General features: G+C 42.1%; 4 protein-coding genes across 12 annotated transcripts in view; 3 read left to right on the top strand and 1 right to left on the bottom strand.

Moving 5' to 3' along the window:
* The window catches only part of LOC108047062 (nuclear factor of activated T-cells, cytoplasmic 1), a 41,967-nt gene extending 30,652 nt beyond the window's left edge, over positions 1–11,315 (top strand). For 5 of the 6 annotated variants that reach the window (XM_017127113.2, XM_017127111.2, XM_017127110.2 and 2 more), the window contains 6 exons: positions 514–934; positions 1,989–2,145; positions 2,213–2,460; positions 2,694–2,877; positions 7,460–9,403; positions 9,671–11,315. In XM_017127113.2, coding sequence (XP_016982602.1) covers positions 514–934; positions 1,989–2,145; positions 2,213–2,460; positions 2,694–2,877; positions 7,460–9,403; positions 9,671–9,675 — 2,959 coding nt within the window. In that variant the 3' untranslated portion in view covers positions 9,676–11,315. Of the gene's footprint in view, positions 1–513; positions 935–1,988; positions 2,146–2,212; positions 2,461–2,693; positions 2,878–4,808; positions 6,290–7,459; positions 9,404–9,670 lie in introns of those variants that run through there. The other variant, XM_017127114.2, reaches the window with a different exon arrangement.
* Positions 11,316–12,679: 1,364 nt separating this feature from the next.
* Positions 12,680–15,777, bottom strand: LOC108047066 (DNA ligase 4). Its single transcript, XM_017127123.2, has 4 exons — positions 15,397–15,777; positions 15,172–15,336; positions 14,181–15,088; positions 12,680–14,124 (listed from the first exon to the last, which is right to left on the bottom strand). Exons 1-4 carry the CDS (start codon positions 15,713–15,715, stop codon positions 12,757–12,759), a joined length of 2,760 nt encoding a protein of 919 aa, XP_016982612.1. The 5' UTR covers positions 15,716–15,777; the 3' UTR covers positions 12,680–12,756.
* An 810-nt stretch (positions 15,778–16,587) lies between these two features.
* Positions 16,588–18,262, top strand: LOC123036929 (ribonuclease H2 subunit B). Its single transcript, XM_044461247.1, has 2 exons — positions 16,588–17,074; positions 17,196–18,262. The coding sequence occupies exons 1-2, from the start codon at positions 16,714–16,716 to the stop codon at positions 17,855–17,857; spliced, it is 1,023 nt and encodes a 340-aa protein (XP_044317182.1). The 5' UTR covers positions 16,588–16,713; the 3' UTR covers positions 17,858–18,262.
* Positions 18,263–18,718: 456 nt separating this feature from the next.
* LOC108047065 lies at positions 18,719–24,114 on the top strand. Of its 4 annotated transcripts, none has more exons than XM_017127121.2 (6): positions 18,719–18,789; positions 19,155–19,581; positions 20,455–20,600; positions 21,753–21,945; positions 22,146–22,782; positions 22,844–24,114. In XM_017127121.2, the coding sequence occupies exons 2-6, from the start codon at positions 19,495–19,497 to the stop codon at positions 23,791–23,793; spliced, it is 2,013 nt and encodes a 670-aa protein (XP_016982610.1). In that variant the 5' UTR covers positions 18,719–18,789; positions 19,155–19,494; the 3' UTR covers positions 23,794–24,114. The 4 variants fall into 4 exon arrangements, with proteins under 4 accessions (XP_016982610.1, XP_016982606.1, XP_016982609.1 ...); XM_017127117.2 differs by having other exon boundaries at positions 18,760–18,789; positions 19,152–19,581; XM_017127120.2 differs by having other exon boundaries at positions 18,762–18,981; positions 19,152–19,581.
* Positions 24,115–25,231: the final 1,117 nt, after the last annotated feature.

Here is a 25,231-nt window from a genome sequence, read left to right as displayed (position 1 = left end):
AAGCAATTGTAAACAATTGGTCAAAGCTAAGATTTATTTAAACAAAAAGGGAACCGAACCAAATGCAAAGTGCAGCAATGAAAATTGAGAAAAAATTCCTTTTCGGCTTTTTTATATTCCATGTGCGGGTGTGTATGTTTGTGTGTAATTAACAGCAAAGTCATATATCATTCATTTTTTAGCTCTACATATTTAACTAAATCCGTATCTGTATCCGTAGCTTTGTAGCCAGTATCTTTGTATCTAAAAAAGAACTCATCTCATCCCATGCCCCAGCATCCCATATTTTGGCCAGCACATGTGAAAAATAAACCATAAATCATTAACCCAAACCAAATTGAATATAGATTTCTTCAAACGGACATCGGCCAAAGTTCAAGTGCCAGACTTTTAACGATCCTTAGACAAATAAACCAAAACCAACGTTCGATCTTTAACGATCGAATGGAAAAGTTGTGCCAATGACTAAAAAAGACTAAAACATTTCGGTTTTCTCTCTTTTCAACCCCGCAGATTCATCTCGGCCAGGACTGTTACCCGGGTAGCCAACAAACGCCAGCCCACCACCCCGCTGAACAGTATCGCCAGCTCCAACGATGGCCAGGTGCAGCTGGAGATCGTCTCGCAGCCGGAGCAGCAGCATCGGGCTCGCTACCAGACGGAGGGCAGTCGCGGAGCCGTCAAGGATCGCAGTGGCAACGGATTCCCCATCGTCCGACTGGCCGGCTACGACAAGGGCGCCGTACTCCAGGTCTTCATCGGCACGGACATTGGCCGCGTGGCGCCGCACATGTTCTACCAGGCCTGCAAGGTCGCCGGCAAAAACTCGACGCAGTGCAATGAGAAGAAGGTCGACGGGACCATGGTCATCGAGATCGATTTCAAGCCCGAAACCGACATGACCATCACCTGCGATTGCGTTGGCATCTTGAAGGTGAGTTGGAAAACTAAATGGCAGAGAAGTCTCCATTAGAAGGAACCAAAACCTAATCACATTGATACAACATTATTGTTTAATTTTTATAAAGTTGATCTTGTTGACATAATCGGTTATTTTGTTTACATTGTCTATGGTATGCTAAATTAGAGTTGAAACGACGGTACATTGCTGAATACTTAAGCTCGGCCTTATTGTGCGGATAAGAATAAAAGTTACATGTACATGGCTAAATTCGCAATTAAACTGTGAAAAATATAGCTTGTGAAAGCAAGAAAAGTTTAATAGAAACATCAAATAAAATAAAAAAACAAGAAAGGAAAGCTAACTTCGGGCGGAGCCGAAGTTGATATACCCTTGCAGAATATTATGTACATTATATTCTCCAAAATTATTCATATGATGCATTCTTAATACTCATAAAAAATCCCAACTTCCTAACTTTAAAAACACCAAAGTTATGGCATTTCCAATCGTTCAGTTAAATGGCAGCTATAGGATATAGTCGGCCGATCCTTATGAAATTTGGTAGGTCGGATTGATTAACCAAATATAAAACCCATAGAAAATCCCAGCTTCCTAACTTTACAAACACCAAAGTTATGGCATTTCCGATCAATCAGTTATATGGCAGCTATAGGATATAGTCGGCCGATCCCGGCCGTTCCGACATATATACTGCGTGCAAAGGAAAGAAGGGTGTGTGCAAAGTTTGAACTCGATAGCTTTAAAACTGAGAGACTAGTTTGCGTAGAAACAGACAGACGGACAGACAGACGGACAGACAGACGGACAGACAGACGGACAGACGGACAGACGGACAGACGGACAGACGGACATGGCTATATCAACTCAGGAGGTGATCCTGATCTAGAATATATATACTTTATAGGGTCGGAGATGTCTCCTTCACTGCGTTGCACACTTTTGACCAAAATTATAATACCCTCTGCAAGGGTATAATAAACAGAAGAGATTTTGATATAGGAAAACAGCTGAACTTAGTCTAAAATTAAATCTTAAATCTAAATGATTTTCAATTCGCCCGCAGGAACGCAATGTGGATGTGGAGCACCGCTTTCCGGAGCACCTCGCGCAAAAGAACAAGAAGAAGTCCACCCGCTGCCGAATGGTGTTCCGCACCCAGCTGACCCGCGACGATGGCACCACCGAGACCCTCCAGGTCTGCTCGAATCCCATCATCTGCAGTGAGTATTACACACCTGTTACTTTACGAATTTCCCTAAATTAATCGGTATGATTTTCGTGTTTCAGCTCAACCACCTGGTGTTCCAGAGATATGCAAGAAATCATTGAACTCGTGCCCGGTCGATGGCGGCCTCGAGCTATTCATCATCGGCAAGAACTTCCTGAAGGACACGCATGTAGTTTTCCAGGAGACCTACGACAGCGTCAATGGCGACGATCCGGCCACCGAGATTGCGGTGCGTCAGCAGCTCATCGGCGGAACCGCCGCCCTCTGGGAACAGAGCGTTCTGCCGGACAAGGAGTATCTCCACCAGGTGAGTGACAAACCCAGCTTTAAAATGGTCTGAAGATTAGTTAAAGCAGTTGTGGTTTTATTCATCGCCTAACGTAGTTATTACTTCTATAAGTATTAAATGAATTGATGATTAAAAACTTATTGCTAAACAAACATTTTCTTCAACTCAAAATCTCCTCAACTCCATTTTATTGGTGGCTTTAAGTATTGATTTGATTTTATATTAATAACTCTTGGCCTTTGCCCTTGCAGACCCATCTGATTTGCACGGTGCCGCCGTATCTGCACCAGAATGTCCTGAAGCCGGTCCAGGTGCAGGTGTCGATCGTCTCGAGCGGCAAGAAGAGCGAACCACACACGTTCACCTACACGCCCAAGGGACAATACACGACGCTGGCGGCGGCCAGCACGTTAAGTAACACAATCCACGCCCAAGGTATCTATTTGTTGACTAAGCGTTCGAACGCACCCTACCAATCGATTTACCAACCACAAACTCCCAGCCGGAGATCGCGAATCGTTAGCTGTATAGAAAACCGAAAGAAAACATCGACAAAACTCTTGTCAAAATTACCAAACAAAAAAAAAAGAGAATAAGATACATATGTGAGGTAGTCAGGCTTAGGCAGTTATAAAAGTGTATGTTTAATGCCGTTATTAGTCTACCTCTAGCGACACCTTGAAATTGATATTTTTTCTTTAATTATTATTTTTTCAATTCCAACATTCGAATAATATTTAGCTAAACTATAGAACCGTTTATGGTTAGAAAATATAAATGTTACAAACTTATAAATCGATAAGCGATAGGTAAAACAACCTGATATTTTCATGCGTTATTCTGTTCTTTTCCTCTTCTTTCCCCTTCTATGTATCTTCTATTTCTTTCTGTCTTTTTTCCTCTGCTTCCTTTTTGTTTGCGTTTTGGCTTTAAGTATTTAAATGTATTTTAAATTTAACAATTAGCAAGTCTGTGTGAAAAGTTAACAAAACAATGTTTTTGACCTCAATGATAATAAGTAAAATTCGAGAATATTAAAAATGTCTAGGGCTGTGACTTTATTCAATTCGAATGCTTAACTTTCAGAGTCAGTATAAACTGTATTTAAAGTATCAAATATAAACCAGAGTAGTTAGTTTAAGATACAATCGATTACTCTAACTGAATATTGTCATTTTCTCCATACATTTTACCTGATAAATAACTAAAAGCCCTCGGGTTCATTGTCTTGTCATCAAATATACTAAATGATTGAAATTTCATATATAGGCCACTAAGAAGAGTAATTTGCCTGCTACCTATTTTATTCCTCTACCTTTCATCCTTTCTACTACTCTTTCTTTTGCACCGAATAACGCATGAAAAAATCAATACCATAATATATATTAAGTAGGAAACAAGGAAAATAAAATCCAACGAATCGTATAACATAAAATATAACTTAATATATAAGCACAACCAAGAATGATAAAACAAAAACCCTAAATTAAATTAATAACCATAAATGATTAAGGCACAGGACGGTGCAAATCTTCGGAGAATCAAATTCTCCAGTCTTTCCCCACCTCCCGTCTCTCACGATTTCTCTCTGCCCCTTTCTCTTTGTCTCCGTCCACTGAAAGAAAAAAGAACGAGCGGAACCGGAAACTGATCGAAACAACACTGCTGAATGAATGAACTTGATTTCCCCTACAAACGGATCCTTTGCGATGAAGAAGAATAGTATTTTTTGTTTGAATGTGCAGGGCACATCAATCCGCATTGGATTATATTTTAATATTATTTTCTGTGTAGAACATTTCCATCCAAACCTGAGCCGATTTTCCTTGCTTTTTTAACACGTAAACAAAATAAAAGTTTCGCTTTTCCTGGGGACTTTTCTTCTGGCTTAATTTACGTGTGTGCCTGTGTTTGTTGCTTGTTTGTTTGGTCGAGTGTTTGCGCGTGTGTTTGTTTGTTTGCCTGCGTGCGTGTTTGTGCCGGGGATTCTTTGAATGAAGTGCAGAGTTTTCTTGATCAAGTTCAGCCGAGAAAAAAAAACCCAAAACAGATGAAGGAGAGCTCAACCAGAGCGATAACATAAAAAGAAATCGAACATTAACCGGCACACGATGAATCAGCAGCAGCAGAAGCAGCAGAATATCAGGAGGATATACCTATAAACCAAACAAGAAGAACAGATCCCCCATATAAAAAAAACCTGTTTTTCAAGTCAGGAAAATGATAAATTACCTTCAAAGATCAGGATGTCTTAAAGAAAAAAAAATCCCTCCCTCCACCATACAAAAAAAACTTCCTCCTCCTCCCAAAAAAATATGCATATATATATTTTTACTTTATATTCTTCCTCCTTCCCCTTCTCTTAGCAATTTAGGTGCTCAATCTAACTATATAGTCAAATATGTAAATTTTTGAGTGCTATAAAATGCAAGGCCAAAATTAAATCCAAATTAAGTCATTAATCGACAGTCGATATAGCAAGTATATAGACACCGATATATCCTGTATCTTTCGATACATACAAAACACAAATAAAACCGTCACTATAGCAAAGAGGCCAACGAAAAGAAAGCCAAGAAAAGAAAGCTTGCCTGGAAAGCAACGCTGGACAAAAGCGATGATATCGAAAGAATTGCAGCAATCGCTCGATAAGTGACGGCCAATCGCTTGCGTTCGATGGCGATAGATACTCATACACCCACACACGTCACACAGACACACAGAAATCGAAATCGAAATACCCATAAAAAAGGACCTTTGGCACCGAGGCAGCAATATCCTATCCAACCCCATGGGAAATGATGACCAGCGACGGATTTTCGACCCCATCGAGTCTTCAACAGCCACATCTGCTCATCTCTAACCCCATCTCTAACCTCCAACAACAGCAACTACAGCATCAAGGATACTTTTAGGGTACTGGTTAAAAAAAAAAAAAAAAAAAAAAAAACACAAAAACCATCCAACTATTACAGAAAAAATTACCAAAAATATTTACCGATTGACCAACGTACAAATTCTTTTCTGACATTTCGTAATCCATTTTTCTATATGTCTATTAATTAATACACACACAATACCTTACCTCCCCACACACACACATTTACCATTACTATTAACTATAAGGGAAACCCATTTCACTTTTAACCTTAGAGCATTACCTTTAAGCATATATACGATATATTTGCGTACTTACATAAAGGCTAACACCATCTGAAGATTTATTTTGTCCTGTCCTCTCAATGGAGACCTTATGATTGAAGACTGTCATAAAACTGGGTTTAGTATATTTGGATAGATTAGTTCTGGAATTCTTTGATTTTTAAATAAGTATGTAAAATTTGGAATTTCCCTAATCATTCATTGGTGTCTAATAAATTCTTTAGAATCGTTCATTAATAAAAGTCATAATTACATCAGCCCATATTAATGATTGCCTTATCCAATTCCTTAAAAAATTTTTGTATAGACGTGTTGTTTGAAGTGTATATTTTTCAAAAGTTTCTTTTGTACTATTTGTCCTAAATTTCAATATCACAAAAGTAGATTATTTTACATTTAATATAATCTCTAATAGCCATTCTGTTGATCCAATAACATTCATTGCATTTTCTTTGAAGATCCCTACTATCTTATCACGCAATTCATGAACAGAATTTTCAGCTCTGTATGGAGACCGAAGAAACACCAAGACTTAAAGCTCTATGGATGCATAACATAATATACATATAGACAGTGTCAGGCCCCAGTAAAAAATACGAAGCTCAAGTTAATCAAATGAAGCTGTTTGAATTAGGAACTGTAAGCGGGAACTTGTTCTGAAAGACCCTAAATAAGAGGTGGTAGTGATGGGACTCGTCTAGAACGAGTGGCATTTAAAGCATCGCTCGACTTCAGAGCCTCAACATTACGCCTAGAGAACGACAACAGCTTTAGATCAATGCGACCCCGCTTAGGAACCGAGTATTGCGAACTGGGATCTTTGAAATTTGGGTTTTCTGGCTCCTAATACTAATCCATAAACACCTACAATATAAGCAGTAGTACTTAAGTTCAAATATTAGAAGTAAATTATATGTCTATGAATTAAATAAAAATGCTTGGAGTGTGTTGGTGTGATTGAGTGAAGATTGATTGTTGAATTTTACGACTGCTGTTGAATGATTGTTGATTTTGTGTGATTGCTGGATGAGAATTAGTTGAATGGTTAGTTAGTTTCGTAACGTCTGTTGTTCTGAGATAATTTGTCTAAAAGCGGTAACCTTTTGCTTGACTTTTCTTCAAATGTGTGATTGATCAAGGAACATTTTTGATTGAGTGATTTAATGGCTGTCTAGAGTCTGTCTGATCTATTTTCGATCGGTTTTGTCTTGTCACTTGTAGTGTGTTCAATGATTGCTATTATAATTGATTTGGTCAGCTTGGTGTGGTTTGATTTAGTCAGTTATTTTTGAAAAAATAAACGTTTTAAGCATACTTTGAAGAACTCTTTCGTAGCTCTCTTGTTGCTGTATTCCCTTTTCTGAATGCCGTGTGAAAGGATTTGCCAGTGGCACAACAAAACCAAGCATAAATACTCTTAAGAAACTAAAATTAAATAGCCATTTAGTTATAACTAGCCGTTAAGATTTAGCTTTAGATACCACTGCCCCGTGGAGATGGCAGATCCAACGAATTCGAGTGCTTTTCTTGCGATACAGTTTAAGTTTGTTTTTAGTTTGTAAGTTGTAGTTACCCAAAGAGAAGGGAAAGGCACTCGGATTTGGCGGATCTCTCTCTGCGAACCCCTTTCTCCCAGACTCTATATCTCAGAAACCTGGCCTAGGACTAAGCGCTTCCCAACCCGACCAAAGAAAAACAAAAAAAAAAAAAATTAAATATCCCCTGACTGTCCTATATTACATCTTTGTTTCTTATGATTTCGATTTATGACCCAATGATCCCTGATTCTTGCTTGACATCCCACCAAAATGAGATTACTAAGAGGCGTCTTGTCTGTCCATTGTTCCTCTTGTAGATGTGAGCGGTTTCATGGACACCACAGCAGCGTCCAGCGCGAGTGGCTCCAGTGGCTGGAGTGGGGCCAGCGGTGGCGGTAATCCGGGCGCAGGTCCCGGCGAGAATGTGGAGGCGAAGCACGAGATCGATTCGGGCATGATGCCGCCGCCGATCACCACCCAGATACCGATGGGCGTTCGTCGCTCCTCGCTGCCCAGTGTCACACCGATGATTACGGACCAGCAGATGGTCCATCTCAGCGCGGTGGCCGCCAGTGCGGAGGCCCTGAAGACCGAGCTCCTGGACGACAGCAACTCGCACAGTCCCCTGACCGGCGAGTCCACACCGGACAGCCCGAATGCCGCCATGCAGTATCATCGCTTTGCGCGGAAACCCAGCCTGGACACCATCATGTACGATCAGTCCAACAGTCTGCCCGGTTTCCCGGCCGTTGTGGCTCCGGCAACAGCTGCCGCCGTGGCCGCTGCCGTGGATATCGATCCAGCAGCCGTGGCGGTGGCTGTCGAATTGGCCGTCAAGAATGAGATTGTGAAGCATGTGGTGCAGCAGCATCAGCAGATGCAGGAACAAATGCAGGAGCAGCAGCAGCAACAGCAGCAACAACCCCAACAGCAGCAGCAACAGCAACAACAGCAACAGCAGCAGCAGCAGGTGCATAAATTCATTGATGAGCTGACCAAATCCACCTCGGTAGTCACCAGCAATGGCACCACTGAACCGGCCCTGTTCACCACCTCGGCTGTGATTGACCACGCCCTAACCGATATTCTGCAGGCCAAGGTGGGCATTGCACCACCCAATGTGGTGCTGGAGAGGAGCCTGTCCCTGAGCTCCACGAACTCCAGCAGTTCCCTGAGCGGCAGCGAGAGTTCCCCGAACAGTTCTCCCCTGACGCAGGACATCATACTCAACTCGGAGCCGGCGGCAGCTCTGGCCGGAGCAGCTGCCTTGGGCGGCCCTGCCCCCGTCGATGTGACCGGCGGCCTGTCCACCGATATCATCATGAATCCCGCCGTTTCCCCCTCTACGATTTTGTGCTCTGCCAATGGAGCTGCCACTGCTGTGGTGCCCAATATACTGGCACCCCACCAGGTGACCATGGCTAACTCGATACTGAACGACATCGCCATGCAGGCGGAACCCACCCAGCAGGACGCAGCGGTGGCCGCCTTGGCATTAAGCAACATCATGATGAGTCCACCGACGGCGGCATCGGGTGTGGGGGTGGTGGACACACTGCCACCCACTCCAGCGGCCATGCAGCCGGAGGTGGCGGCCACCGCCACGTCCACGGCGGTGAGCAACATGATCATCAAGGCGGCGGCAGACTTCATAACCACCCAGGAGCAGGAGCAGCACCACTATCACCGCCATGGTTGCGTCCACTCCCACTCGCCGCAGGCAGCCGTCGGCGTTAGCGGCAATCCTGCCGAGACGGCATCTGATCCCTTGGTCAACCTGCTGCTTAACCACTCAAGCACACCGGAAACAGCGGCTGCAGCCGCTGCCGCAGTGGCTGTGGAAGCGGCCAACTTCCAGTCGATGAACCACAGCCACCACTCGCACCATGGCCATCATGGTCACAGCCATAATCACAGCCACGGACGCGTCACGGGTCACGTGGCTGGCCATGTGAACAGTCACCATCATGGCCATCACTTGCCGGTGGTGCCGCCGACACCACAAGAATCTCTGATCGTTGCGCTGGCCAGCGAGAATGCGCTGCAAAAGTCGGTGGCCACCGCCGCGGTGACCACCAACGGAGCAGTGATGACGCAGCAGGCATCCGCCCCAAATACTGCAGGCAGCATCCTCCCGGCGGCGGTTGGAGCGGTGGCTGCGGCGGCGGCCGTGGCGGTACAGCCGCCCATTCCCCAGGAGCTGACCTCGATGTCGGATCAGGATTTGATCAGCTACATCAATCCGAGCACCTTCGATCAGCGTGAGTTCTACAGTTACAATTAAGTGTCGGTGGATGGATGGTGAAACCATTGAATTCACTTGCCAGAAGAAACGATTAGTTAAGGCTAAAAAGTTTATGTTTAAAACAAATCATTATTACTGATATTAATAGGCTTGGTGTAACCTTTGAGTGCATTTTCCCTGCAGGTCCTAATTAAATCGTTTCTTTTTAAGCAATCGACACTACTTGTTAAGTAATTACTTAATAATCAGTCAGCACTAATTGATTTACTTACATTTTTTGCAGTTTAAACGGCTTTAAATCAACAAATTAAACTACGTGGACTTGTTTTTTTTTAATAACAATAAATGTCACTCCTACACAGGCTTAGTCTTAAGTATATGTAGTATATAGACAACACACACAAAAACACAAACAATAAGACGGATAAAAGGTTTCAATGTGGACCAACTTTTTGACCAAGCGTATGGATTAAAATCAGGAGAAGAGAATGAAACCTATAAACACACACACACATTAGTAGCTGTAGCTTTATTTACGTTTAGGAATAAACCATACTTTATATGAATACCTACATTTATTTTTTTGTTTTTTTTTTTTTTGCTTATTAAATATTGATTTTTAAATGAAATAATCAACTTATCTCAAAAGGTTAAGTTAAAAGAATGATAATGACTGCCATATACCTACAAAATATAAATGAACTCCCGATAATGAAGAATGAAAATGAAGAATTCAAATATCAACCTTAAAAATACAAAATTGAAGAAAGAACTAACTTTCAAAAAAAATGTTGATTACACTTTTTTAGCTGGAAACCATAATTTTCAAAATGAAGTCTGAATTGTAAACTTCTTTTATATTTGTTTGGGAATTTAAGATATGTTTTCTTATTAAAGCCTAACTATACTGTCTGGCGTTAAAAATTAAGCTTAATTAATTTTGGGACAACAAAAAAACACAAAAAGAAATTATGATTATACAGTTAGTAATTTATGAAAAAAGTACATAGTATGTGTAGCTACGAATATAATGAATATGCGAGAAATTCCAAAAGACTTTTTTGATTTAAAGAAAATGCAATTATTATTTTGTTTATGGTTTAATAATTTTTATTTTAAATTATATTGAAGAAACACACACAAATAAAGATGAAACTAACGTTATTACTATTATTATAATTAAATAGCTATTATTATGCATACCCTTAATGTTGATAGTTATTATGTGTAGCATAGTAAGCCAGATATCAGAGTTATCCTAGCCCCATTTATACAAAAATAAGAAACAACAAAACTGAAAACGTAAGGAAGAACAAACAAACAACCAAACCACATCGAGAAATAACGATTTAGAATATTATTATACCGATTAACGATTGAATGAACTTGAACACTTGTTACGCCAGCCCCAAATAAAGATCAAGATCGTGAGAACTCTGCATTTGTATGCCCTATGCCCAACTATTTATAAACATTTACAAATATTCCAACCACGAATTTCGCCCACTCCCAAGAATCAAACTAACTGAGAACCTATAACTATAAATGTCTTTTTTTTTTAAATTAGCTTGGTACATTTTTAAACAATTTGATTGACATACGTAATCTAGATGTTCATGGAGTCGATAAATGTGTTAAACAATCTCAGAGATTGCATATTCCTCATTAAATTAAATGTTATAGTCGAGTCAATGAACGACAGAGATAGCGATAGTAAGTGCAAGAGAGATAGAGAGAGACGGAAAGAAAAAGAAAGAGAGGGAGAGAAGAGCCCGCGCTTAAGAATTGTTAGTGTTAAATGTTATACACCTAAATATACATTATTTATGCTATATATACACACATATATCTAACTTTACAATGAATAAAATGAATGTATTTTTGATGTTCTTATTGCCCAAAGTGCAGAACCGAGAAACAACTGAAAACCCTGAAGAAAACTCCCTTATATTTGTATGCGACCTTTTAAACGTATCAATCGACGAAATTATAACTCAAAATCCACACAACCACAATTTGTCTAGAATCCTCCCTACAGAAACAATATTTATCTGCTCGTTATCTCTTTTTATGTGAATAAAAAATGAAATCTTTTAAAAAGAACCAAAACTGTTGCGTTTTATTTTATGAAAAATGGCTGGTTTCTTAGATATTTTTTTTTATTAGTTCAATGATAAAAAAACTCAAAACACATACTTACAATTTACTAATTTTAATGCTAGAGTACTAAAACTTTTGTATGCAACTGTCGTTACATACATATTGAATTTAATTTTCTTGTTTTTAAAACTTTGACTTGGCAGTTAACTTCCGTTCTGGTTAACAAATCATTTTTCTTTCAATTATTAATAATAATAATGTTGTGATGTATTTTAGTGTTGTCAATAAGGTTTTCCAGGAATCAGCCTGTTTGTTTTCCGGCTCACTAACGAAGATTTATATTAGGTGCTGATCAAAAAGTACTAATAAGTAAGATAAATTTGTTTAACGATATTTTTTTCCTGTAAATGGGACTTTGTGGAAAATTTGGTCACGAATTCAACGAGGTATGACATTTTAACATGCGACCACCATTAATATTCATATGATGCATACAAAATCCCAACTTCCTAACTTTAAACCAAAGTTGTGGCATTTCCAATCGTTCAGTCAACTCAGGACGCGATCCTGATCAAGAATATCTATACTTTATAGGGTCGGAGATGTCTCCTTCACTGCGTTGCACACTTTTGACCAACATTATAATACTCTGCAAGGGTATAAAAATTTGAATGCAGATTTTTAGAGGATCGAATCACAAGTCTTTAGAGGTATGCCACTTTGAAATCGGCTTAAATTTGGTAAAGTTATGGACTCTCGAAGTCCAATTTTGGGTCAACGTTAAACAAGTCATCGGAAAATTAGAAATAACTAACATGAAAATCGGTCAAAAATTTGATCAACGTTAAATTGAAAAATTTGAATGCAGATTTTTAGAGGATCGAATCACAAGCCTTTAGAGGTATGCCACTTTGGAATCGGATTAAATTTGCTAAAGTTATGAGCTCTAAAAGTCCAATTTTGGGTCAACGTTAAACGAGTCATCAGAAAATTAGAAATAACTAACATGAAAATCGGTCAAAAATTTGATCAACGTTAAATTGAAAAATTTGAATGCAGATTTTTAGAGGATCGAATCACAAGTCTTTAGAGGTATGCCACTTTGAAATCGGCTTAAATTTGGTAAAGTTATGGACTCTCGAAGTCCAATTTTGGGTCAACGTTAAACAAGTCAAACAAATCTAGATATAAATCCACTTTTATGATTTTCTTTTTTAGATAACAATTTATTTTTTATAAACAAATATAAAGTTTTAAACATTTAAGGACTTAAACGAAACCTTGCATTGGGAGAAGGACCCCCTCCCGATGCGATTGGTGGATCCAAGCAGAGTTTAGGACCTTGTCGGCACTCAACTTGGAATGGTTTTTTAGCCAGTGCTTAAAATGATTGTCATCCAAGTCGGAGGACATACAGAGGAATCCAAGATTAAGCTGCGGATCGGACTCCTTGGCCAACTTGCCACCGTTTTGCAGGAACAGAACCTTGCCCAATTCATCGCCGTGCGGATCGTAGAAATAGGCGTGCAAGTGGCGGAACATGTTGAGGCTCTTTTTCCCATCCAGCAGCTGATCCTCCAAAGCATTTACTTCAGATGTGCTAGAGTCAGCCAAATCTTCTGGGGCCAATTCAATTTCCTGCAGCAATTCCTGCAGATCGCCGACCGTCGCAATATCCTTGTTGTAGCTATCGCCTAGCCTGTCAAAGCACTCGGCTAGATCCTGACGCAGTGGCTCTGTCGCCGCTAGTAGATCCTTGGGCCTCAGTTCCAGCTCCTGCTTCTGGCAAACCCTCAGCAACCACTCCATGCGCACAATGTCGCAGGTGCGCGGCTCCTGCAGTTTAAGCCGCTTGACCAGGAACGTCTCGTCACCGGCAATGCAGAAGCACTTGGGATCGTTGGGCAGCGGATTCTCCACGATGCAGCCACCGTTTTTGGCGGCCAGCTCCTGCAGCTGGAGCTTGTTTTGACGTCCAGCTGATCCGCTCAGGATGCAAAAGCTCAGACCGTCTAAGAGCTTGGAGCTGCTCGCGGCGGGGTCGACTTCACAGCGCTTCTCGTAGACGGCCAGTCCCAGGCGGCTACGCTCTGAGGGCGTCATCCGCTGCAGCTTTCGCTTTGTGGTGACATCTTCCAGTCGCAGCTGTCGCTTGTTTAGTTTCTTAATGCCCATGGAGCCTTCGCAGAGGTCGTTGAACTCTCTGAGCGTCATACATTCATTCCAGGACTTATCGTCGCGCTTCGTTTCAGTGCGCGCAAAGTGCAGCGACTTGCGGGTATAAAATGCAGCATTGGGCGACAAATCAGCAGCCTTCACCTGCAGAATAATCGAGTTGTGTGGCTCGATCCACAGGTCGGGGCATCCGGACCGTTCCTTGGCCTTGTAGTGAAACCACAGCGGCGGTGGCTCCTTGACCACATTGTGCCAATGCGGTTTAAGCGTGTGATTCAGCACTCCACGTTGCTTTGTATTGTTGGTAACCACTCCGATGCTGAAGACTTCGTGTCGATTGGAGCTGCCAGGTGGCGCTGGTTGTAGAACGCCCAGCAAAAAGGATTCCACGAAGGTGCACTTGCGGTTGTAGAAACCGCCAATGATCAGCACATCGAACTCGGTGATCAGACCCTTGATGTACTGGAAGGAAAAAGAAATAAGTATGTTTAGATTCTGTCAAAAATAAGTTTACTCACATCCGCTTTGTCCTTAAACCAGCCACCGCCTAGTCTTACACCCGGCTGATATCTGGATCCCTGCTTCTTCAGGACAATGCCCTCGGCATGAGAATCAAGGGCCTGCTGGAACAGCTGGTTGAACTCCTCAACGGAGCCAATCTTGCGGCCGCGCATTAACTGCAACACACCCGGCTGCTCCACCACTAGCTTCTGCAACTTGTATGCCCGCTGGATGTAGGTGAGGTCCAGCAAGCTCTGGCCATTAAAGTACAACAGATCGTATATCACAAAGCAGGGCTGCCAGCTGCCCTCCGGCTTCAGGCTCTTCACATCAGTGTTCTCGCCCTTTTCCCGAAAGCGCAGCCTCTTGGTGTCCCACACCATCATCTCGCCGTCGAGAATGATAGACTGCAGACCGAGTGGGAGCAGGCCCCTCAGCTTAGGCGTTAGCGTGCCGCGTTCGTAGCTGTTGCCAAAGTTTCGGGTGTAATCCACGCCATTCCGGGAGATGTACATGAAGCGTCCCCCATCGATGTGAAGCTGGAATCGCTCACCATCCATTTTGGTCTCCAGATAGAGGACATCGGATTGCATTAACTCTTGGATGTCACCCGGGAATCGTTCGCAGAGCATGGGTCGTATCTGGTGGAATGGCCGGATGACGGCATTTAAGTTTACAAACTTGACCTCAGGTTTGCTGTCCGAGGTGCTTGCGTCCAGGTCGGTGTTCATGTCGGCCAGCAGATTACACACGTGTCCCAGATCGGAGCAGCGTTGATAGATGTCCTGTGCCTTGGGGTGCAGTACACCAAAGATTTTTTGCTCCCCGATCCCCAAGCCAAGGCTCTTCAACAAAAGCCGGATTAGCCATTTCTGCTCCTCGGGCGAGGCCTGCTCCGTAAATCGGATGAGTTGCTGTGTCTTAACTGCATTGATAAAATTTGAGGAGGGGGGTTTATATTGAGAACTAGGATAAATAAAGTATGCCGTTGGACCAGCACATACACACCCTCTGTGTCCTCGTTGGCAATGGTGTCCAGCATTTCGTGGATATGCTTCAGCCGCAGATCGCTGGGCGGATTAAAGCACCTTGGCTTGAGGACGGCATAGACGACATCGCCGTAATCCCTATACATGTTCCCGGTGCGGTGCTGCAACATAATTGCATCACTGGCTAAAGAGGGACAACAGAAGGGTTATTGATTGGCCCAAGTACCCGGGTTTATTCACTTACAGTCACCGGGCAGTTGGAGCACCTTTATGTAGAGCCTGCCCAGCGCCGTGATCTGCAGTCCATAGCTATCTCTTCCCGTATCCGCACCAGGAAGGAGCAGTCGCAGTACCGAATAGAAGCTACTGACTCCGTTCTCCGTCTGGTCATCGGATAATCCGGTTTGTCGGCGAAAGGAGTCGCGATGCCGACAGAAGGACTCGTAGTAGCTCTTGAGGACCTCCTCCTTGTTGACCACCTTCTTGGTGGCCTTCAGCTTCTCGAACAGGTCGCAAATGTCCCGGAACTTAATCGTGCTAGCTATATCTGTATCAACGCTCATGTTGTTGTTAATAAATTACACCACAACAAACAATTTCATCATTTTGAACGGACGACTATTGTGACCGAACATTAGTTAAAAAAAAAACCAAATAAAAATACTAAAATATTAAAGTGTTCAAATACCGATTGGCTATCTGCCTATCGATTATGGCCATCGGCAAACTGTCATCGCCAACAAAAGCGGGAAATTTTATGCCCTCTTCCCATAGAGTCCATCCGTCTGAAACGGTTGGGATTTTTGACAAATGTGAAACTCCGATTCCCACAGAGCACATCCACCATCCACCATCCGATAACAGCTGATCTGAACAGCTGTGGCTCATTATTTTAGCCCGTTGCATTTTGCACAACATTTAAAATGAGCACAACAGCGTTATAATTGATACTTGGTAACTGACTGCAAGTGATCTACGCGAACAATCAAAACGAACTAATACGTCTGCATTTTTTTGCCAGCCTGCAGACAAAATATGAACAGCTATTGCCCAATATTGTCTAAATGGTAACAAATCAAGTTCATTATATATAAATGTTTGTTTTTTGTTTTATTATAATTTCATATTTTATTTCATTTTAAATGTTCTGCTTAATGTTGTGAGTAAGGTATGCGCCTAGGAAAGAGTGGAGCAACACCTAATGCTAACACACGGATGGAGCAGTAATTAATTAATTATTACAAGTATAAACTGCATTTTTTGAATTGGCGCCTTCCTGTTCAAAAGTTACCCGCCATTATTTTTTTTAAATTTTCGTAGTGAATGTTACAATTTCCACTGTCAAGAAGAAGAACTCAGAGTTGCACCAAAAAAACATCGCCTAACTATCGCATAAAAAAGTCCGTCAAATTTGGATGGGGAACTAACTGGGAATTTTCGGAACGGCAAAACCTTATGGACCATCCGTTCAACGGATGGTGGATGGTGGATGGAGCTCTGTGGGAAGAGGGCATTAGTCAGTTGTTGTTTACATTTACATTTGTTAAATTAAGCCGGAAAAATGAGCAAAAAGGCAACGCGTGCGAGTAAACCCAAGCCGGATCCGGAGGCAGAGGGATCTAGCAAGAAGTCCACGGCATCGGCGCTGAAAAAAGTGTTGTTTGTGTCGAAGGAACTGCTGCAAAAGGATGCGGACGATCGACGCCTCCGGCTGGAGCGGTTCTATCACCCAGGACAAGGGAAGGATGCACTCTTTGTCACCCATCCCGATGGTCAAATGATGGAGCTGCTGGAGTACGCGGAACCTCGTCGCAGCTGGCTGTTGAACAGCGAGGTCTGCTCCAATGGCAGGATCTACATGACCTCGCCAGTGGATCCAACGCTCCTGGCTCTTCACCACCTCCGGAAACACTGTGCGCAAAGTACGATATCTTAGTTCGATTTTTATATATTTAAAAACTGCAGTGCTGATCAGGAAGATATGCAAGTACTTTAAGAAAAACTATGAACTAGCTAACCTTATGTTTATCTTTTTTTAAACAGGAGCAATGTCACTGGACAATATTGCGGTGGAGGAGAATAGCACCAGTCGCCTGCTCAACGAGTTTATCTTCCCGGAGACCCTTAAATGCGTTGCGGATGTTAAGAGCTCTGGCGACCAGAGGTTTTACAAATACAACCAAGAGCGAACGTTGGCCTGGTTGGCTCTGAAGACGCGCCATGTGGCGAATATCCTGAAGGAGAAACAAGTCCATTGTGGCCACAGCGCCCAGTCGCAAAATTTCGTGCGGAGCGAGAAACTGGTGGCAGAAAACGCCTGCAAGGAAATGGACTACACGCGCATGGCCTGTGATATTGTGGGGCGGTATTTGGATGCAGATCTGCACGACTTGCTCATCCACTATCTGCACATTCCCAGCGAGATACAGGCAATTGTGGAGGAGAAGACTGCTGCCCAAAAGCGGAAATCGAAGGCCGGCAAGGACGAGGGCAGCGACTCCAAAAAGATAAAGCTGAACGACAGCGATGCAGCCGCGAAGTTGAAGAGCAGCGGTCTATTGGACAGTGATGGTGATCCCAATGCCAGCATTACGTCGCCCACGCAGGGTCCGCTGAAGGAGCGCTCGCTGACTGCCAAGGAAAAGGCTTTGGCAAAGGGAGCCAAAGGCACTAAGAGCATTGCCTCGTTCTTCAAAGTAAAGTAGATTTACGTTTCGCATAAGTTTAGCATATGTTATTGGCTTACTCACGTTTTATGTTCTTCATGGAAGTCGTGTAAGCTTTAGTTTATTATTTTGCATACATTAATTGCTACAAATCTTTACTTTTTTTACAATCAATATAATAGCATACGTTTTTATTGCCTCTCGATTTTATTAAAAATTAAATTGCTATACTTGGGGTATTTATTTTTAGTTTGTTTGGGTTCTGAGTACCTTTTAATCGTTATTCACAATTAAGGATTTAATTGCTGTTGAAACTTATATATTTGAAATTTATTGCATTTTTTGAGGCAAAACAATAGATTTCTAGAATATCTGGATTGTATACCTATTTACACAAGTCATTTAAGTAATCATTATTAAAAAAATAGAAATATAAAGGAGTTTCTTCTAGTCTTTTACTTCTTTTGTCTAGAATTACAGTTTATAAAATTTTGGTATATCTTAAGACAATTTTGTATATCTGTTTACATTTAATCTGGATTTAAAAATCGGCGCCTCTTGAGCTCATGCGCTTTGTAGTCATCCCACTTTCACCCACTGGAAAAATCATCATCAGCTGTTGGGGTTGCCAGGCTAAATATGCCTATTGAATAGAGTAGGTTTTTTGAAACGTTACTGTTATATTGACTAATAGTTCAATTTTTATTGAGTCTTTAGAAGGACTTAAAATCATTTAATAGGGGGTCTAAAAGTATGCTATAAAAAATGGAACGTGATGGGACTTCTGGATATAAAACATATTGTTACACATTTTAAGATTCTTCTAAAAATGACTTCAAACCTCTTGGGATTTTTACTATTTTTTGGGTGAGGTTGCAATCCTGGCTGACAGTTGAAAAGCTGGTGGCTCCTTTGTTTCCGTTTTTGTCGCTCAGTTGTTGCTGTGCGCGCTCCCACGTCCGAGGCTAACGGTGAATTCCGCTTTGCACTGTGCTTCGCATTTCACCACCCCTATTTCCCACCCCTGCATCCTTATATCCTTCTGCTGCTGATACTGTTGTTGTTGTTTTCTATATGCCTCAAATTTTCGGGTTAACAACAATTACAAGGGCTTAATTGCACATCTTCCATAATTTCAAGTGTTTGCTTTCTAAACTTAAATTGTAAACGGAAAAAAAAGAGTGGCGTCACACGAAAAGAAAATTTTCTTTGGCGTCGTTTGTGTATGTGTTTGTGTGTGTGCAAGTGCTCTTTTGTGTGTGATGATGTGTTAGTGTGTAATAAAATAAATAATACAACCTTAAGTTAGCAACAAATTCTCTTTTCTCTGCAGCAGCAGCAACAACAAGCGCAAACGCACAAAAGCATGCTACGCTAAAATACATTTGGCGTCTATCAAGGACAAAACAAACGTTGTTTGTGTGAGTGCAACCGCAACAACAACAATAGCAAAAACAGCATGTGGCACAAATAACGAAAGACAAAAGTATCAACAACAAGAAAAAAATAGATAGGAAAACAAAACAAAAGTCAGGAACAAATCACACACGAGGGCCAAAAACAAACGGAGGCTGCACAAAAAAAAACGAAAAAAGATAAGGACAACACAAGACATTTGGCGCCAGCTCGGGCAGCGACTGCGACTGAGACCGCGACGTCGACTGAGGCAGTGAGCCATGTGGCTCCATCCCGCTCCCCCTCACACGGTGGCGCTGCAGTGGATCCTACTCTCCTTCTTCCTCCTTTTGGCGCTGCCAGCGAACGTAAGTGCCTTTCATCAATGTTGCAGACACAGAAAGTAGCAGTAAACACAAAAACAACAACAACTAAGTTACAAGCTTAACCCTAGAAAACAAAGATTTAATTGTAAAAAATAAAGTGTATAATTTGGACAAGAAGCGGTCTTAAATGTTTTATGGTTTTTAGTTTTATCTCTTTATTAAGTATAAATATAAAACTAACCAGTTAATAACATAAGTTGTGTAAAAAAGTTACACCTGAATTCAACATTTGTAACAAAATAAAAAAATGTGTAATTTTGCTTACCAACTAAAAGAATTATAAGCAAACGCGAACTCATCAATGTTGCATGCACATTTGCATTTTAATTTGATTGCGATTGCACTCCCAAAGGCGATAAGTGCATTTAATATATCCACATTTTTTCGCTTTACAAATCACAGAAAAAAATATAAGCACAATAACAAGGCTACAAAATATATTTGTGACTTATTATGTACAATTATCAAAATGAAATAATTTTTTAAAATATCTTAAGGATACTCTTCAAAAAGTTTTTAAAATAGGTTAATCCATTCTGGTTCACAATTAGTTCCCTTTTTTTGCTGGGCAGTTGTTTATTTTGTTTGTTCTATGTGGACACAGCGATATTGACTATGACATTTTCATATGCTTTTTCTTGCCCACTGTTTTCTTTTTTTTCTTTCCATAAACTGCAGAGACAAAAAACCGATTTCTGCTCAGAAAAAATATTTAATTAATATGAATTTTTGTCGTAAATAGATTTCAATTAAAAGAACTCAAAGTTTATTATTTTTTTAACGGTTAGTTACTTGTTACACAGTAAAAATATGAACTTGAAAACTTATAGATGATATATATTTCTATTTTGACAGGTGTCGGCTAGATTTTGCGAGGGCTGCAGCCAGGGCTGCTGCACCCAGGGTTGTTGTCCACCGTACCAGGGCGGGCCACGCCCCCTGCCACCGCCCTCGGACTCTCACGTTCTTAACCTGTTCTTTGCAACCCACTGGTTTTTCTGGTACGTAAGAGATTTATGAACAAGACCTCTATCATATATAATAAACCTCTATAACCCTATTAAGTTCATACATATATGTATGTATATCTGATCACCACGCGTTGAGAAATAATAAAATGTCTGATTTTCTATTTTTTCATAGTATCTCAGTTAAAAATCTATTTTATGGTTCTAAGTTTTTTATTCGAGTTGTTTGTTTTTATGTGGTAAAATTTGATTGTTTTTAGAAACCTATTCAAGCGGCAGCCATAAAAAGTTCAATATTCTTAGGTTCCAATCGTTTTAATTGTAGTAAGAGTGATTTATTTATTTACTTCGATAGTATGTACATATGACCATGGTCTTGGTTGCATTTGTTTTTCTTTTTGGGGATTCCCCGGAGGTCGACTGCAAGGCCATTCAGAGGGGGGTTGCTGGTGGGTTGTGGGTGGTGGGTGCTCTGGTCGGACTGCCAGCTGATTGGCATTGTATGCCATGCGAGATATTATTATTATTGGCAGCAAAGGTGGCGCCCGGCGCCGGGGTTGCGTCAAGTCAAAAGTCGAGTCAAGTCGAGAGGCTTATGCAAGCTGCAGCCCCACACTACCACTACACTGCCATGGCACAACCACTACGCCAGCACCACGCTACCATGGCACTAGCCGCCTCTCTTGGGGGCCGTGGAAATGGCAATGCCAACTAATGAGACACAGACGGAACCCGCCCGCCACCCTGCTCATATAATCCCATCTCTTGGCCACCAAAAGGGCAAACAAATTTCAGTCGAAATTCGATTACGGGCACAGCAGGACACGGATCCGTATCCGCATCCGGATCCGGTCAAATGGGCTTCTTTATTCAGTCGCGCCAGCTTCAAACCGAACAGTTAGTGATCCGCACATTTGCACAAAACGATTTCTCAGCTAAGTTCCTATCAGGGCTTCCTACAATATGGATTTATTTCATTTAAAAATATTAAATCAAAAAATATAGTAGGTTGACTATAGTTGGTTGATCCTAGCTCAATATATGAAAAAATATTAATAACCTTTTTTTTTGTTAAAAGTAACCCGTATAATCTAGTGATCAACTTAAGTCAGATCGTGAAATACCCTGGATATAACCTTCGAAAATCATCGCAAGCTCTATTAATCCAATATATTTTCCTTGCAGGTGCGTGGTTGTGGCCATTATCTTGGCCATCCTGTGTGCCTACTCACTATGGAAGAAGCGGAGGACTCTGTGTGGTTGGGGATTCAACGAGCACCACACCCAATCCGAGGGCGATTCCGCCGGTTCCTGCTACGCGCCTCCGCAATATAGTCGCTGCAACTCGTTCCACCATCCGCCGCCGCCCTACACGGAGGTAATTAATCCTAAAGATCGCAATAATATGTTCCTCCTATCTTCTTTTTCAACAAATATTTTTGACGGAGTATAAGTAAAATATATAGTAATAAAACTACAACTTGTTTATGCTGAGACAAATGAATAAACAAGAGAAAGGTGTTTTTAGTTTTATGAACTCTGAAATGTATACTAATAAATTTATTCTCTCTCCCTCAGGTGACCTCCAAACCGGATCTGTATCCGCTGGTCTTCACCTGCAACAGCGACTCGGGCAATGGCAAGGGCAACGGCAGCTCCAGCTACCTGATGGTGCAGTACTTCCGGAACTACATTGTCCGGCCGGCGGCGGGGGGATCCCTGAGTGCGGCCAGCACCGTGGACTCCCTGAGCTCCAGCTTCATCTGCAATGCGAACGAGGCGAATACCCTGGTGCCACCGCCATATTCCCGGGCAGCCAGTCCGGAATTGGGGCTGCATCACTACGTGGCGCATGCCCATGCCCACGGACATGGCACTGCCCACCTGAGATCAATGGATCAGGGGGCGCCACACCAGGTGCCAAGTGTTCCGCTGGCCTCCGTGCACTACGCCATGCCGAGATCGGCATCCCAGCTGGTGGAAACGGACGCCTATCAACCGAGACTGATGCCCGCCCAGGCGCAGCACTATGCCACCGTGGCACTGGGCAGTGCCCCTGGCGGAGGTGCCCTCTACAGCACTCGGTTGCATGCCTCCCACGAGGAGGGAGTGGGCGTGGGCTACCTCCAATCCCAGAGCGACCAGCACTTCCGGTACATGGCGAATAGCAGCAGCAGCCTCAGCGACATCTTTGTGAACAACAGCTGTGTGGCAGGTGGGTATCTCAGGTTTATTCAGCACGTTTCAATTCCCAATTAATTAAATATTGTTTCCAGGTATGCTGCCAGAGAGTGGAGGAGTCGGCGGTGCCTCGCAAAGCGCGGAGAGTGGAGCAGCCACGCAGGCTGCCTCGCTGAACAGCCTGGCCATGGGCGGCTTGGGAGGATCGGTTACGGGTGGCCCCGGAGCTTCGGGGGGATCTGGCACACCGATTATCTACAGCAATGGCTGCATTCAGCCCAATCCGCTGCACAGCCTGGAGAACTGCTGCCAGCCGTCGGCCCAGGTGTCGGGAGTGAGTAGTCTGGCCAACATTGGGACACCGGGATCGCCGCCGCAGGCCACCAGTCCGACGGGCGAAGTGCGTGAGATTCTCGACCAGATACGCCAGCTGCAGGCGGGCGTTAGCTACGAACAACTTCTGCTCAGCGGTACTGGGGCCAAACCCCGGCTGCAGCACACGCTATCGACGCCCTCGAACTCCCAGCAGCTGCTGCAGCCCATCCTGACCACATCCGCATCCCTTTCCGGCGGCAGCAGTGGGCGGAGTAAAAAGTTCTTCACCTCCGGCAGCAAAACGCAGCCGAACAAGGCTCTGTACATACCCATGGCGGCCATCGGTGGAACCGGTTCGGGATCGGGAGCCCAGCGCTGTGTGCTCAAGAGTCCTGTGAGCAGTGTGGTGAGCGGTGCTAGCTTCTTTGTGAACCGGGGACGAGTGGCCCGCAAGGGTTGGATCACACGATCGGCGCCCACGACTCCGGGCAGCGGGCTGCCCCCCAATCGCCTGGGTGACGACAGTCCTCTGCTGCTCAATGAGCACGATGAGGATGCCATCGACGATGAGGAGGAGGATGAGGAGCGGGATCAGAATCAGGATCGGGATCGGGATCGGGATCGGGAGGATACCGATACCGAAACGGAGGCGGAGGTCAGGAACCATCATCGGCAGCATCGCCATCATCATCGTGGTCATCGCAGCCATCGCCGTGGACAGCTTGAATAATAGTGGGCGTGGTCGTTGGAATCACCAGTGTCATTTAGTAGTTGTTGTTGTAGCTCAAGGTTCTCCTTTAGACATAAGCTTTTAAACGAAAGTGGAGAAATGTTTGGGAGTCGGCAGCACGCTTCTAAGTCTGAAGAATCCCAAAAAAAAAACAAAAGGATAAGAAATGTCGGTAAAGTCTAAATTCCATTTAGCATAACAAAATTCTGTAGTATTTTTACGAGTCAAGACATTTACAAAACTAATAACTATATTTATTTAATTATTCTTTAATTTAATTTTAATTTTTCCCTTTTAGGGTTTGTGAGTTCTTAAATTTGTTATTTTGGCGTTATAACAAAATAAAAGTTCTGTATGATTTCTACGTTAACATTTAAAAACTTTGGAATATATCGAATTAATTTTTTTTGTTTTTAACATTTATAATTTCCGAGAAGAAATGTCAAGATACTCCAATACTTGACTGGCTTTTCCACCTACATACTAATACTCACTAACTTTACTTTAACTCATTTTTGTTGCATTTTTTTAATTCTAATTGGAAATGAGAAAATTCAGAAAGTCGGTTATTTATAAGAATATATAGGAATATGCTAAAATGGTTTTGAGGAATTTTAAACTGAAGGAAAAACGTTAAATACAGATGTTAAACTATAATTTAACATCCTGCAAGAATTCTGACAATAGTTCAATAAAACTTAACATTATTTCATCAATCAGTATTATCAACAAAACCTACCAGAAGTATATTATTGTTTATGCCTACATTCAAAAGGTATATAATTTATATTTTGAATTTATAATGTCTGTTTGTTGAGCTTCCGTGGATAGATAAACAATTCAAATATACAAATAGCTGTCATTAGGTTCAAATAGTCTAGCAATTGCGAAAAACATTTAATTGAATTAAGCATTTAAAATTTGTAAAATCTGGGACGGTTTCATAACATCTAAAAATATTTATTTCCAACTCCTAATGATTTAAATTACTTAATAATTCCCATTAATTGTGGTCCGGTGTTTTAAGCAATTTATTTAAAACTTTAGAGTTACCATAAAAATGTAATACTATTTTGGTTTGAAGGTTGCTTGGTAGCTTTTAAAAATATTAAAAGTGCACAAAAGATTTAAATCAATATAGGGTATGTGGTATAAAATTTAAATAAAGAACCGAAGAAAACCAAAAAAAAGAGCAGATAAATTAAAAATAAATGAGAGCACGTATGTGTAGCTTCGATGGAGATTTTGTAAGTAAATAGATGATAAGAATTTGTTCACACACAAATAATGCAAACACGTCACGTACAGATACAGATACTTTGAGGAAGTCCTTCCTAAAAGCTTAGAGATATGTGAAATATGCGAAACTGTGCAGGCATTCGCTGGAAATTAAGGCACAAGCACTAGACGGAAAATCTAAATTAAATTATCTCCAAAC

This window comes from Drosophila rhopaloa, unplaced genomic scaffold (genome assembly GCF_018152115.1).
Source record: "Drosophila rhopaloa isolate 14029-0021.01 unplaced genomic scaffold, ASM1815211v1 contig_3, whole genome shotgun sequence".
Taxonomy (NCBI): Eukaryota; Metazoa; Arthropoda; class Insecta; order Diptera; family Drosophilidae; genus Drosophila; species Drosophila rhopaloa.
This window is presented reverse-complemented; position numbering and strand designations above follow the sequence as displayed.

Coding starts and splice junctions, on each gene's coding strand:
- LOC108047066 (XM_017127123.2), bottom strand. CDS start 15,715: ATGAGCGTTGATACAGATATAGCTAGCACGATTAAGTTCCGGGACATT. Junction 15,337..15,396: donor GCTCCAACTGCCCGGTGACT/GTAAGTGAATAA, acceptor GTCCCTCTTTAG/CCAGTGATGCAATTATGTTG. Junction 15,089..15,171: donor TGCCAACGAGGACACAGAGG/GTGTGTATGTGC, acceptor TTATCAATGCAG/TTAAGACACAGCAACTCATC.
- LOC123036929 (XM_044461247.1), top strand. CDS start 16,714: ATGAGCAAAAAGGCAACGCGTGCGAGTAAACCCAAGCCGGATCCGGAG. Junction 17,075..17,195: donor CCGGAAACACTGTGCGCAAA/GTACGATATCTT, acceptor TTTTTTAAACAG/GAGCAATGTCACTGGACAAT.
- LOC108047065 (XM_017127121.2), top strand. CDS start 19,495: ATGTGGCTCCATCCCGCTCCCCCTCACACGGTGGCGCTGCAGTGGATC. Junction 19,582..20,454: donor TTTTGGCGCTGCCAGCGAAC/GTAAGTGCCTTT, acceptor CTATTTTGACAG/GTGTCGGCTAGATTTTGCGA. Junction 20,601..21,752: donor GCAACCCACTGGTTTTTCTG/GTACGTAAGAGA, acceptor TTTTCCTTGCAG/GTGCGTGGTTGTGGCCATTA.